The sequence below is a fragment of the Scylla paramamosain genome, unplaced genomic scaffold (genome assembly GCF_035594125.1).
Source record: "Scylla paramamosain isolate STU-SP2022 unplaced genomic scaffold, ASM3559412v1 Contig36, whole genome shotgun sequence".
Classification (NCBI taxonomy): Eukaryota; Metazoa; Arthropoda; class Malacostraca; order Decapoda; family Portunidae; genus Scylla; species Scylla paramamosain.
This window is the reverse complement of record NW_026973701.1, coordinates 343614-356260: the sequence shown is the minus strand read 5'-3', so window position 1 is coordinate 356260 and position 12647 is coordinate 343614. Positions and strand designations below refer to the sequence as shown.

The 12647-nt window shown below is 41.2% G+C and overlaps 1 protein-coding gene across 11 annotated transcripts; it reads right to left on the bottom strand.

Annotated features, from left to right (window-relative positions):
* Positions 1-604: 604 nt before the first annotated feature.
* LOC135097897 (uncharacterized) lies at positions 605-11883 on the bottom strand. Of its 11 annotated transcripts, XM_064000002.1 has the most exons (7): positions 11188-11879; positions 6358-7005; positions 6264-6322; positions 4773-4863; positions 4164-4327; positions 2100-2188; positions 605-1647 (listed from the first exon to the last, which is right to left on the bottom strand). In XM_064000002.1, the coding sequence occupies exons 4-7, from the start codon at positions 4827-4829 to the stop codon at positions 1493-1495; spliced, it is 465 nt and encodes a 154-aa protein (XP_063856072.1). In that variant the 5' UTR covers positions 4830-4863; positions 6264-6322; positions 6358-7005; positions 11188-11879; the 3' UTR covers positions 605-1492. The 11 variants fall into 11 exon arrangements, 4 of the variants coding, with proteins under 4 accessions (XP_063856072.1, XP_063856074.1, XP_063856073.1 ...); XM_064000004.1 differs by lacking the exons at positions 6264-6322; positions 6358-7005; XM_064000003.1 differs by lacking the exons at positions 6358-7005; positions 11188-11879 and having other exon boundaries at positions 6264-6339.
* Between the last annotated feature and the right edge of the window lie 764 nt (positions 11884-12647).

Sequence of the window (12647 nt, the reverse complement as noted above, 5' to 3'; positions counted from 1 at the left end):
TGATTGGCTGGATAGGGATGGCTTGGTGTGGCTTGGTGTGGATGCACTGGATTGGTTTGTGGATGGCTATTATTATTATTTGTTTGTATTTTGTTTGTTTACTTATTTATTTATTTTTTTATTATTTGTTTGTGTATGAGAGAGAGAGAGAGAGAGAGAGAGAGAGAGAGATTGATTTAAAAAGACCACATAAAATTTCTCTCTCTCTCTCTTTCAATATTTAAGCTTCATTATCTTTCACCATAGTATTTAAAAATATACGACTATGTTGGTTTGTGTATTGGCGTTCAGATTAATTTGCTTTACTTAGTCTTCATTTATTTATTTATTTTGTGTTGGTGTATATAATTTTTTTCAGTGTTTATTGATGAGATTATATTTTTTCATAGTGTGTTTATTTAGTCACTTTTTGTTGTAGGTTAATTCAAAGTTGAGCATTTTGACTCACATTTGACACTCACACTTGACTCACCATACTCATCAAGTTGTGTCCTGTATTTTTGTGTAAGCCTCATATTTTGAATCTAATATACTCTTCACTTGTACACACACATTGTGAGCCTCACTACATTCACGCAGGCCGCAAGAAAATTAGGCTTGTCGATTTTGGTTTCATTCTTTATTGTAGACACTGTACAAGATTGCAACACTTGTGTATGTAATGGTGTGTGTGTGTGTGTGTGTGTGTGTGTGTGTGTGTGTGTGTGTGTGTGTGTGTGTGTGTGTGTGTGTGTGTGTGTACAAGATTGCAACATTTGTGTATGTAATGGTGTGTGTGTGTGTGTGTGTGTGTGTGTGTGTGTGTACAAGATTGCAACATTTGTGTATGTAATGGTGTGTGTGTGTGTGTGTGTGTGTGTGTGTGTGTGTGTGTGTGTGTGTGTGTGTGTGTGTGTGTGTGTGTGTGTGTACAAGATTGCAACATTTGTGTATGTAATGGTGTGTGTGTGTGTGTGTGTGTGTGTGTGTGTGGAGACAATTGTTGGTGAGGGTGTTGGTGAGGGACTGTGGGGAGTCACTGTGGGTTTGTAAACATACTGTGGGGGACATACTGTAGGACTGTGGAGAGAGAGAGAGAGAGAGAGAGAGAGAGAGAGAGAGAGAGAGAGAGAGAGAGAGAGAGAGAGAGAGAGAGAGAGACTTGCAACCATATGGGGAGAGGTGTTATTCACTGTTCTTCATCGCAAAAGTATTGTTCATAGTTGTTCATTGCAGGTGAGAGAAGACACAGTATGTTGAGGGAAGGCAGCTGCACTAGTGACAGCAGCAGCAGAGCCCCACCACTGCTGCTGCTCCTCTCCTCTTCCCAGCACAGCAGCACACAGGACACATTTCCATCATCTTTAAATCCCGGACACTTGTGCCTTGGTGATAATCTCACAGCAGCAAACCCTACATTGCTCAGGTCAACTTCCAGCTAGAATCATAATATCTGGAGTTATTTTTCCACAAAGAAGGATTCAAAATATCCCCCCCAAAAAATAAGATATTTTTAGAAATGAAAATCCACTCGAATTTTCTGCCTGAAGCTCTCGTTAAAATGACTCCCTCTTGAATCTTGTGTCCGACTCCAACTGTGTCCAAGAGAATGGATCTCCAGTTTGTAGTGAGACTTCCGAGCCGCCCAGACCTGTGAAGGCGAGCAGTCTGTCAGATAATGAGAGTAGACAACATAAGCAACATAATGAGAGACAAAGTCACAATAATAGAGATTAAATGAAGGCACTCAAGTATTAATGAGAAAACAAAACAGAATAATAAGCAAAGTAAAATAATGAGACAATAAGGCCAGTCAACAAATAATAGTGAATTTACTGTAGGAAGGGTCTGCTGTACTACTTAATGACCATTCAAGTCTACTTGTTAAAGATGTGTTTACACTTTGAAGTGTCATTTTCTTGTACTATGATACATTTTTTACTATTTTCTTCCACCTGCCTTAATTAACATTGAGTAGAGTCTCACTAATACAACTTGAATATTACTCAGCCGGCAGTCTTTGCCATGGTGGAGTGTGACACTGAATCAGTACTGACATTTTATCATTTACATTTCATTACTTTGATTACTCAACAAAATACTGCATTGTTTTTTGTAACCTGCTGACTGGTGAAGGGACAACGTGTGCTCCTCAACACTTGGTTCTTGCCACGTGCCGCAGCAGACTGACAGCTTCCAGTGGGCCTGTCTGAGGTAATGCACCACACAACATTAGGAATAGGAACAATTATTTCACTAAAACTTTAATTACCTGCACTAAAAACTTTCAATGAGTTTATGTACTTTGTGAATTTAGGAATCTGGAACAATGATTGCACTTATTTAACTACCTGCACTAAAGTGTTTGCTTTAGTTATGGTGTTGACAGTAAGTATAAATACTTTAAGGGGCGTGACCTCCGCCGCATTGCTTCAGCAGCCTTCAAGTCCCGGCAATGAAACGGTTCGTGTGAGGAAGACTGCTTCTGGTGCTACTGGTGGAAATTGTTACTAGTGTGTAAGTATGTGGTAAATATCTGTGGAAACCAAAGGATGTTTTCACTCGTACCAAACGTTATGGTCATGGAGATACCTCTCTTCCTGCACACAAAACAACTACAACCACCTAATTATTACACACACACTCCTATACCAGCCTCGGAGTCCCCATCTGGTAACGACCCTAAATGTCTTGACACCCCTCTCAGTTTTTCTTCTTAAACTTCTACAGATTGAACGCGAATGTTGCAGAACACTGCCTCTCCTCTATTAAGCTTCATCATCCTTTCCTCAATGAAACCCTGGTGTCTGAGGCAACTGACAGTAGCCCCTTTTCAGTTTCCTCTTACTTTCTCTATCCAAAGCTGGATGTTGTGTTTATGTGCGCAATGAAATTAACCTGCTTTCGTGCCCACGCTCTTGAATCTTTTGGGTTTTCCACCACCTGGCTACGACAACAGAGTCCCTTTCATACTAAATTTATCTGTGTTGTATACCTTTCACCTAACTCCTCTGACTGTAAGAAATTCTTTGACTATTTAACTTCCAAAGTGGAGCACATTCTAACTCTCTTCCCTTTTGCAGGGATCTCCATTCTTGGAGACTTCAATGTTCACCACCAGCTTTGGCTTTCCTCTCCCTTCACTGACCATCCTGGTGAACTAACCTTTAAATTTGCTATCCTCCATGACCTAGAGCAATTGGTGCAACACTCTAATCGTATTCCTGACCGTCTTAGAGATATGCCCAACATTCTTGACCTTTTCCTGACCTCTAATCCTTCTGCTTATTCTGTTACCCTCTCTTCTCTGTTGGGCTCTCCGATCACATCTAGTATCTGTATCTTGTCCTATCACTCCAATCCCTCCTCAGGATCCCCTAAGCGAAGGTGCCTCTGGCGTGTTGGCTATGCTAGTTGGGGGAACCTGAGGAGGTATTTTGCTGATTTTCCTTGGAATGACTACTGCGTCCGTGACGGAGACCGCCCTGTGTGCCGAGTGCATAAGAGGTGATAGTGTCTGGCATGGAGGCGTACATTCCTCACTCTTTTTCTCGACCTAAACCTCCAAAACTTGGTTTAACATAGCTTGTTCTCGTGCTATACATGAGAGAGATGTGTCCCACCAAAGGTGCTTAAGCCTTCCATCACCAGAATCTCATGCACTTTACATTTCTGCCCGGAACCATGCCAAGTCTGTTCTCCAACTAGCCAAAAACTCCTTCATTAATAGTGTCAAAACCTTTCAAGATCTAAGTCCCCCCGTGACTTCTGCCACTTAACCCAAAAACATCTATAATAACTTTGATTCTTCTTTCCCTCCTTTATTTCAACCAGATGGCACCACTGCTATCACATCTATCTCTAAAGCTGAACTCTTTGCTCAATCCTTTGCTACAAACTCTACCTTGGACGATTCAAGGTTTGTTCCTCTCTCTCCTCCACTAGCGTAGACAAGACTGTCAGTATACAATGGACATGACACACTGAGGCAGCTGGTACTGCTTTGGCTCTAAATGTTATAATAATACTCTGCCACTTTGTTGACGAGTGACAATACAACCTCTCGTTCCTCAGACTGTTCTTTTCACGTAACAGCTTCAAACCAAATCCTGAAATACTGAACCAACATGAACCACCTCTGCTATCAAGTAGTCAGCACTGTGAAGGGCTGTACAGTTCCTTACCTCACTAAATAATAATACTTTCTGATCCAATCTGTCTCTGTCTGTCTGTCTGCTGCCATGGCTTGACCTGCTCTTCTTTCATCTTTAGCTTCCATTCTGTCTGCCGTCTCCCTGCATCCTCTTGTCCACCACACCATCCTCCCTTGTGTGTTTGCTGCCACTGTCTATCTAGAAAAAAATGTTTTCTGCCAAACCTTGAACTAGTACAACATGAACCACCTGTGGTCTAATCTTTCTCCAGCATTTCTTCTGTCCACTGTCACTGTCTGAACCAGTCACCTAACACACCATCCTTCCTGCCACGGTCATCCCTCTCTGATGCTCTTCTCTTTCTCCCTCTCTCAGCGTGGTGGCAGCACGGGCCTCGGCACTCCCTGGCACCACGGCAGGTGTCAGTGAGGCAGGCAGGTGTTGGTTCAAATCCTGGCAGTGTCACTTCGCTGCTGTATTGTTTGGTGCAGCGGATGATGCTACGTTTTTCATCACTTAGTGTAGAGTCTATTTTTGCTTGACGTTATTTGTGTTGGTAAGGCATTTCCACTATATAGTGGTAGATATTCTGGGAAATAAGGAATTAGCAATACTAAGACATGCTTGAACAACACTCACCAGTGTGGAAGACTTGTCAGGCAGTGGCTGTAGTGGCTTCACTTGAACCACGACCATGTTCTCCTCAACCCTTGGAAAGAGAACAATTCATCTGAAATGGAGATACAAAGATATTGGGGAAAATTTAAGAGAGAGACGCTGCAAAGTGTAGCTGACAGTGTGCGTGTCGTTATCAAGAGGAGGGGCTCTAAAATGAAACAGTAGGACACTCGTGAAGACATTCATACTATCTTTTCTCAAGGGAAGAGTGTGTCGTGTGTGTTAACAACGTCAGGCGCGGACATTTTTTGCATCAAGGGTGATGTACGATCCGGACATGAAAAAAGTTTTTTCTTTTATAATTTTCTAATTTTTTTCCGCTTCTTTTGATATATGTAACGTTTTGATAAGAACTAAAAAAATCCCCTTATGTAAAGAGGTCTTCTGTTATGAAATTCCCACGGTTTCGCCCGCTGCGAGACATGTCACACGTTTTTTTTACATTTTTTTTTCTCTTTTCATATATTTTTCTGACATACCCGTTCTTCTTCACTCTCCCATGAATATCTACGGTTCTCTTGCTGCATACAATATTAGAAAGCACGAAATTCTAGGTCTAACTATTTTCTCAAATTGATATACGAAAAAAAAATCATATAATTATTTTTTTTTTCGTAAATCTAGCAAATAGTTAATGTATCTGCATTAGATATCTTTTGCATTAATATTTTATTTATTTTCAAACAATTAAACACTGGTTTTTACTTAGAAATATGGCGAAATATAACAAAAATTGTTTTCACCCGCCTTCTCCCCTCCCACCCGGTAATTAAGGGTGAAATCATGAATAGCTTTAGGCCTTATACACAAAACCAATCGGAGTAACTAAAACTATGTCTGCTTTTTCAACATATTCTGATGTATATATCGCGTGAATTTCAAGTCCCTGGCTGCAATAGGTGAATTAGTCACCCCTTAAACTTTATGACATAATATCTCAAAATGGCGGATTTTAGCATATAAAAATGATCTGCTCCGTTTTTATTGGTGTTACACACAGATGGGCTATTGCGGCTTATCAAACTGTGATAGGCGAATAAAGTCTGCTGTCGTCATTTTTGTTTGGAGTTAATTTTGATTTTTGACAAATATTTCAAAGTTTTTTTTTTTTACTTTTCATCGAAAAAAAATCGTACAATAAAAGAAAAAAGATAGCAGACTTTGTTCTCCTATCCTTCCTGATCAAAATACTTTTTAAATAAATGAGGGAGGAGATACGAGTTGAACACAGGCAATTTAACAAGGGATTAGCGATCCTTCAACCACCCTCAAGTGTATGAATAAAGGTGATTAGTTACTTTGATGTGGAAAGACTGTAATTTGTAAAGATGAGAATAAATGAGAATAAATTATTTCTGTGACCTTGTGTCCAGCCAATGTTTGTAGGTGTTAAGGTGAAACCACGAGGTGAGGTGACATTAGTATTGTCAAGTGTCTTCGTAAGGTACTCACACCAAAGTTTTCATTTGCTTCAATCAATCAAGGTCTGGTGATAAAAAAGGCACTGCATCCTGTGCACTCTACCCTGTCCCCTGTGCACTCTAGCCTGTGCACGCCTTCCTTTCACTCTGGAATGCACACCTTTATATATTGTGCTGCATTCACACTCATTTTTCAATAAAAATAAATAAATAAATAGTAATCAACAAAAAGCAAAAAGTGACTTATAAGAAAATAAATAAAAACACAGGTGTAAAGTACTCTTCTCCGTTAACCTCCAAGATAACCACATCAACTGGTCTTCAGGAAAAAAAATAAAAGATGAACAATGTTTATCACTCACGTGGAGCACAGCGTTACACCAAAAAAAAAAAAAAAAAAGAAGACCGAGGAGGGTTCCTATCTACAGCAAGTGACCCCTAACTAAACTAGCTAGCTAATCAAAACCAAGGACCCCGGAAGTGCTTATCTGGGTTCTTGCGGCTGGATGATGTCCGGGGCAGGTGGGTGTCCAGGTGAGGTGGATGGCTGAGTGTAGGTGACCACGTGGCCTTCGCCAGCTAGCAGAAGGAGTCAAGGTGGTGTTGATATGAATTTCTGGAGTCTGCAGGACTATGCCTGGCGTCCTCCACGACCTTGTGGAGTTGTATGGGGTCACCTCGCCACTTCCGCCATGACCTGGAGTAGTTATCTCGTCACCTACAGCCCACTTCTGGTTCTTCATCACAATTGTTAGGGGTAGTTCATGGGTTACCTGTAATAGTAGTAGTAGTAGTAGTAGAAGTAGTAGTAGTAATAGTAGTAGTAGTAGTAGTAGTGGTAATAGTGGTAGTAGTAGCAGTACTGGTGGTGGTGGTGGTGGTGGTGGTGGTGGTAGTGGTGGTGGTGATGGTAGTAGTGGCGGTGGCGGTAGTGGTGGTGGTAGTATTAGTGGTGGTGGTGGTGGTGGTGGTGGTAGTATTAGTGGTGGTGGTGGTGGTGGTGGTGGTGGTATTAGTGGTGGTGGTGGTGGTGGTGGTAGTAGTAGTAGTAGTAGTAGTAGTAGTAATAGTAGTGGTGGTGCTGGTAGTAGTAGTAGTAGTAGTAGTAGTAGTAGTAGTAGTAGTAGTAGTCGTAGTAGTAGTAGTAGTAGTGGTGGTGGTGGTGGTGGTGGTTGTAGTAGTAGTAATAGTGGTAGTGGTAGTGGTAGTGGTGGTGGTGGTGGTGGTGATGGTGGTGGTGATGGTAGTGGTGATGGGGGTAGTGGTGGTGGTGGTAGTGCTATTGGTGGTAGTGGTGGTGGTGGTGGCGGTGGTGGTGGTGGCTGTGTTAGTAGTAGTACTAGTGGTAGTAGTAGTAGATCAAACAAAATATTCTGAAAAAAAAAAGACAGACCGACAGACAAATCCAAAATATCCTCTCTCTCTCTCTCTCTCTCTCTCTCTCTCTCTCTCTCTCTCTCTCTCTGGGAGATAAGAGATCACCTCATTTTCTTGTTGGATTGCAGGGTCACTCTAGAAGAGAGGGAAAAAGGTGCAGAGGGCGCTGTCAAATCTTTAGTGTGAATGAAGGGCGGGGAAGTGCAGCTTGAGAAGGTAGGAGAGTGAAGAGTGTATGTGATCAGTGTGATGGGAAGGTACATGGATGCCTCCATGTTTTGAAAAAAAAGCACTCTCTCCATCATTAGTGACCTTCACACATTTGCTGCAATCATTTCTTGAGTCACTGTTTTCACTACACAAGGAATGAAGAAGCTGTTTATATGAATGTTCAAGGATAAGCCTTTTCTTTGTGCAGCTGCAAACAGGACACAGGCTTTCATTTGTTACAGGAAAAGTTCTCCTTTGTACAAGATATGGTGAGTAATGATTTCAATAAGAGTAGGTAAAAATGTTATGTTGTTTTGCAATCACAGATTTGCTCTATAATAAAAGAATATATAGAGGACAGTTGTTAAGGATGCTACATCTGTATGTTGAGCCGTGACTGAGACAAGTTTTATTATTACCATTTAGAGTTCCACCTTTGTATTTTGACCAGTTACAATGTCACTTCACAAAAGATACTCTTTCATTATTTTACCATTATTATTTTTGCTTCACATAAAAAAATAGTGAGGATTAATAATTAACATTTGTTTAAAAGATCTGCGTTTCATTTTTGCCCATCTAATGGAATTTATTGTAAAAAAAAAAAAAAGGAAGGAAAGTGATAAATGTTGGGCCAGTGGTACACACGGCAACTTTGAATAGTCTGAAATGTAACGGCGGTGGTGCGTGTGGCGCCTAGCGTGTTAAATATTTACTGATTTTACTCAATACAACACCATTTATATATATATATATATATATATATATATATATATATATATATATATATATATATATATATATATATATATATATATATATATATATATATATATATATATATATATATATATATAATTCTCTCCAACGTGGTCTTTGCAACTTCCAAATCCATCACCTACCCACTCCCCTCTCACTCCATCCCAATGTCCCTAGAAGTTACAACCTTCAATTCTCTCCACTCTAATCTTTCTCCCGTTGAAATCCGTCACCTACCCACTCCCCTCTCACTCCCACTCTTTCACCTTGGTCTCGTACAGGTCCTCCACTTCGGGCCTGTTGTTCTTAAGTTGTTTTTCACAGTCCTCTCAAAGTTCTCTCAGTGAAACTGAGTTTTGCTTCATATTCTACTTCTAACTTCCTATCAACCTCAAATATCTCCAAGTGTTAGCGCTTCTTCGTTTCTGTCGCCTCCTGCTCCAACACTTGCAGTAGTAGTAGTAGTAGTAGTAGGGGTAGCGGTAAGGGGGTTCAGCATAATTGCTGGCTCACAAACACACAATTATCACATCGTTTCATTACACTTTCTCATTCATTTTTGTTTCAGCGGGGCATTTTTACCGCAGATTTTCTTTTCATCTGTATTTTTCTTTTGTTTGTTTACCTTGCTTTCTCTTTCGTCTTACTCTGGCCACCATTCTCTCTCTTTCTCTCTCTCTCTCTCTCTCTCTCTCTCTCTCTCTCTCTCTCTCTCTCTCTCTCTCTCTCTCTCTCAGTAGCGAAAGGTAGTTTTTTTTTCTTTTTTTTCTTTTTTGTTAATGTGTCAGGGTACATGGTCTCAGTCTGGCAATGAACGGAATGAATGGAGCAAGTTTTGAAGTCGACTTGCCGTGGAGGAAAATTGTTTACTTATTTTATTATATATATATATATATATATATATATATATATATATATAAATATATAAATATTATATAAATGGTATATATATATATATATATATATATATATATATATATATATATATATATATATATATATATATATATATATATATATATATATATATTCGTGATTCGTTTTTCTTTTTTCAAACAATTTTTCTTTTGAACTGAATTTTTTTTTTTATTTCTTATACAATATATATATATATATATATATATATATATATATATATATATATATATATATATATATATATATATATATATATATATATATATATATATATATATATATATATATATATATATATATATATATATATATATAATAAAAACAATTTTCCTGCACGTGAAAATATAATAAATGATAAACGACTCATTACAAAAGCACACTACTTCAACTGTCAGAAAGCACAATGGGCAGAAATGGTCATTACGACGCCAGTACTTCACTCAGGTACTAAACACCACCACCGCATTACTTTCCTCTCGCTTTCTTTTCTACACTACCAGCGTGACGCCCTCCACGCCCCTGCCACCCACGCCAACCACCTCACACACATTAGAAAAACTGACTGAACGACACAACTCCACTCGTCTGCAGAGAGAGAGAGAGAGAGAGAGAGAGAGGAGAGAGAGAGAGAGAGAGAGAGAGAGAGAGAGAGAGAGAGAGAGAGAGAGAGAGAGAGAGAGAGAGAACATTTGAACATTTATTTATAGCCATTACATACATTGTATATTTATATTCCATAAATTTTTCATTATGGCTAGCCTTTTTTTAAGCGTAAGCTTTTCAGGCAAAGAGAGAGAGAGAGAGAGAGAGAGAGAGAGAGAGAGAGAGAGAGAGAGAGAGAGAGAGAGAGAGAGAGAGAGAGAGAGAGAGAGAGAGCCCCTGCCACCACCACCACCACCACCACCACCTTTCATCACCAGTTGTTACCTTCAAGCTGCCATCGCATACGTATTGCCTTCATTCCCTATTATTACGTTACAGATATGACACCTGAATACTACTGATGCCGCCGCCGCCGCCACCACCACCACCACACCAGTCCATTAATAAATAAAACCAGTATTTCCTGTTCATGTATTTTGTCTACGTAATGAAACAGCGGAGGGAAGCATCACGTAGACAGACAAACACACATTAGTCTCGCCATCAGTCCTCCATCAACAGACAGACTGACTGACTGACTGACTGACTGAATGATTGAAAGACGGACAGACAGACACAGATTGCTCTCCACCAGTCCTCCATCAACAGACTGACTGACTGACTGACAAAGACGGACAGACAGACAGTTGGTGTACTTGTACTTATCTGCTCAGCTTCTCAACTTACTTAACTGCAACCTCAATCATGTAACTTTCATCATCACAGAGTCAGGAAAGTTAAAATATAGCCTCATTTGCTGTCAATCTCTCTCTCTCTCTCTCTCTCTCTCTCTCTCTCTCTCTCTCTCTCTCTCTCTCTCTCTCTCTCTCTCTCTCTCTCTCTCTAACGTCACATCACACAGGTCATTATATAGATGAAATTTCTGAAATATACACACATTTCCCAATAAATAGTTTTCTATGGCAAGTTTACATAAATAGTCCAATAACAGCATTCAAAACCACAAATTACTACTTTTCATTACGTGTGGAGCTTCAATCTCAAATAAAAACCATTATATATATTGACTCAAATAAGGTAACACTCACCTAGGACACGAGGAGCAGGGGAGAGCAGGCGAGGAAGAGAGGGGAGAGGGTGGCAGGCAGGCGAGGGAGCGGGGAAGGAGAGGAGGGGAGAGAAGGAAGGCCTGAAGCAGGGAGGTGAAACAAGCGAACGAGTGACTGCAGTTTGCTGATTACAGGAGTACACACACACACACACACACACACACACACACACGACCATCTCTATAAACCCTGACAACTGTAGCGTCACCATCACCACTACCACCACCGCCACCGCCCCCACTACCACACCACCACTCCCAACTACCACCACCACCCCAACCCTCAACCACACCCAACAACCACAACACCGTTACGTCCGCTACCCCCACCACTATTACTCAACCACCACCATCCTCAAGAACCACAACCACCTTTACCACAAGCCAGTCACGTTCACCATCACTACCAACACTCCCTACAACCATTCCAATCCCCCCCCTGCAACACCACCACCATCACCAGCCAGTCACGCCATCATCCTAGTCATCCAAACCACTTCCATCCTCAACAACCACACACACACACACACACACACACCAAACACCACCACAACCATCACCTCAACCCAGTCACGTCCGCCATACCCACCTCCACCTCCCTCTCCACCTTCCTACTCTCCACATCTCTCTTCGGATCACCTGAAGATCCGCCACCCCATCCGCACTCGGGGTGGCAGATCTTCAGGTGAGACAATCTGGGGTGGCGGATCTTCAGGTGATCCCATACTTTTAATGAAGTAAACTTTTTTCTGCATTTTTTATATCCACTCAGTTTTTTAATGCGTTCATGTTGTTAGGTTAGGTTAGGTTAGGTTAGGTTAGGTAATGTTAGGCTAACCTAACCTAACCTAACCTAACCAAGTGAGAGAGTCTGGGGTGGCGGATCTTCAGGTGAGACAATCTGGGGTGGCGGATCTTCAGGTGATCCCTGTGGGGTGGCGGATCTTCAGGTGATCCCTCTCTTCCACTATCCACTCCTCCCTATCCACCAACAGGCCAGCCATATTCACATCCACCTCTCCCTCCACACCGTAGTCCACCACAACATGCCCGCCGAGGACAGACGCAACACCACTTCACCGCCGTAACACAACCGGAGCTCCACCCGTCACGTCAGCGGGCGCAGGGCGAATGGCTGAGGAGACGGCGAGGAGAGAGGTCAGAGAGTATCACGTGACTTGAATACTTGGCGCTGATTGGTGGAGGGTGTGCTGAGGTAATTGTCACTAAGAACAGAGCCACTCTCGCAATACTACTTGTAATGATACAAAATAATAGAATCACGGTTATATTAGCAGTAGAAGACACCAATACACTGTGAGGCAAGAAGTAAGGACAGATGAAGGATACGTGAGCTTTACGAAAAGTAAGAAAGAAAACGGAAAAATAGAACGCTCTGATTGGCAATCGGGAAGCAGGCCACCACCACAGCTCTCGTAT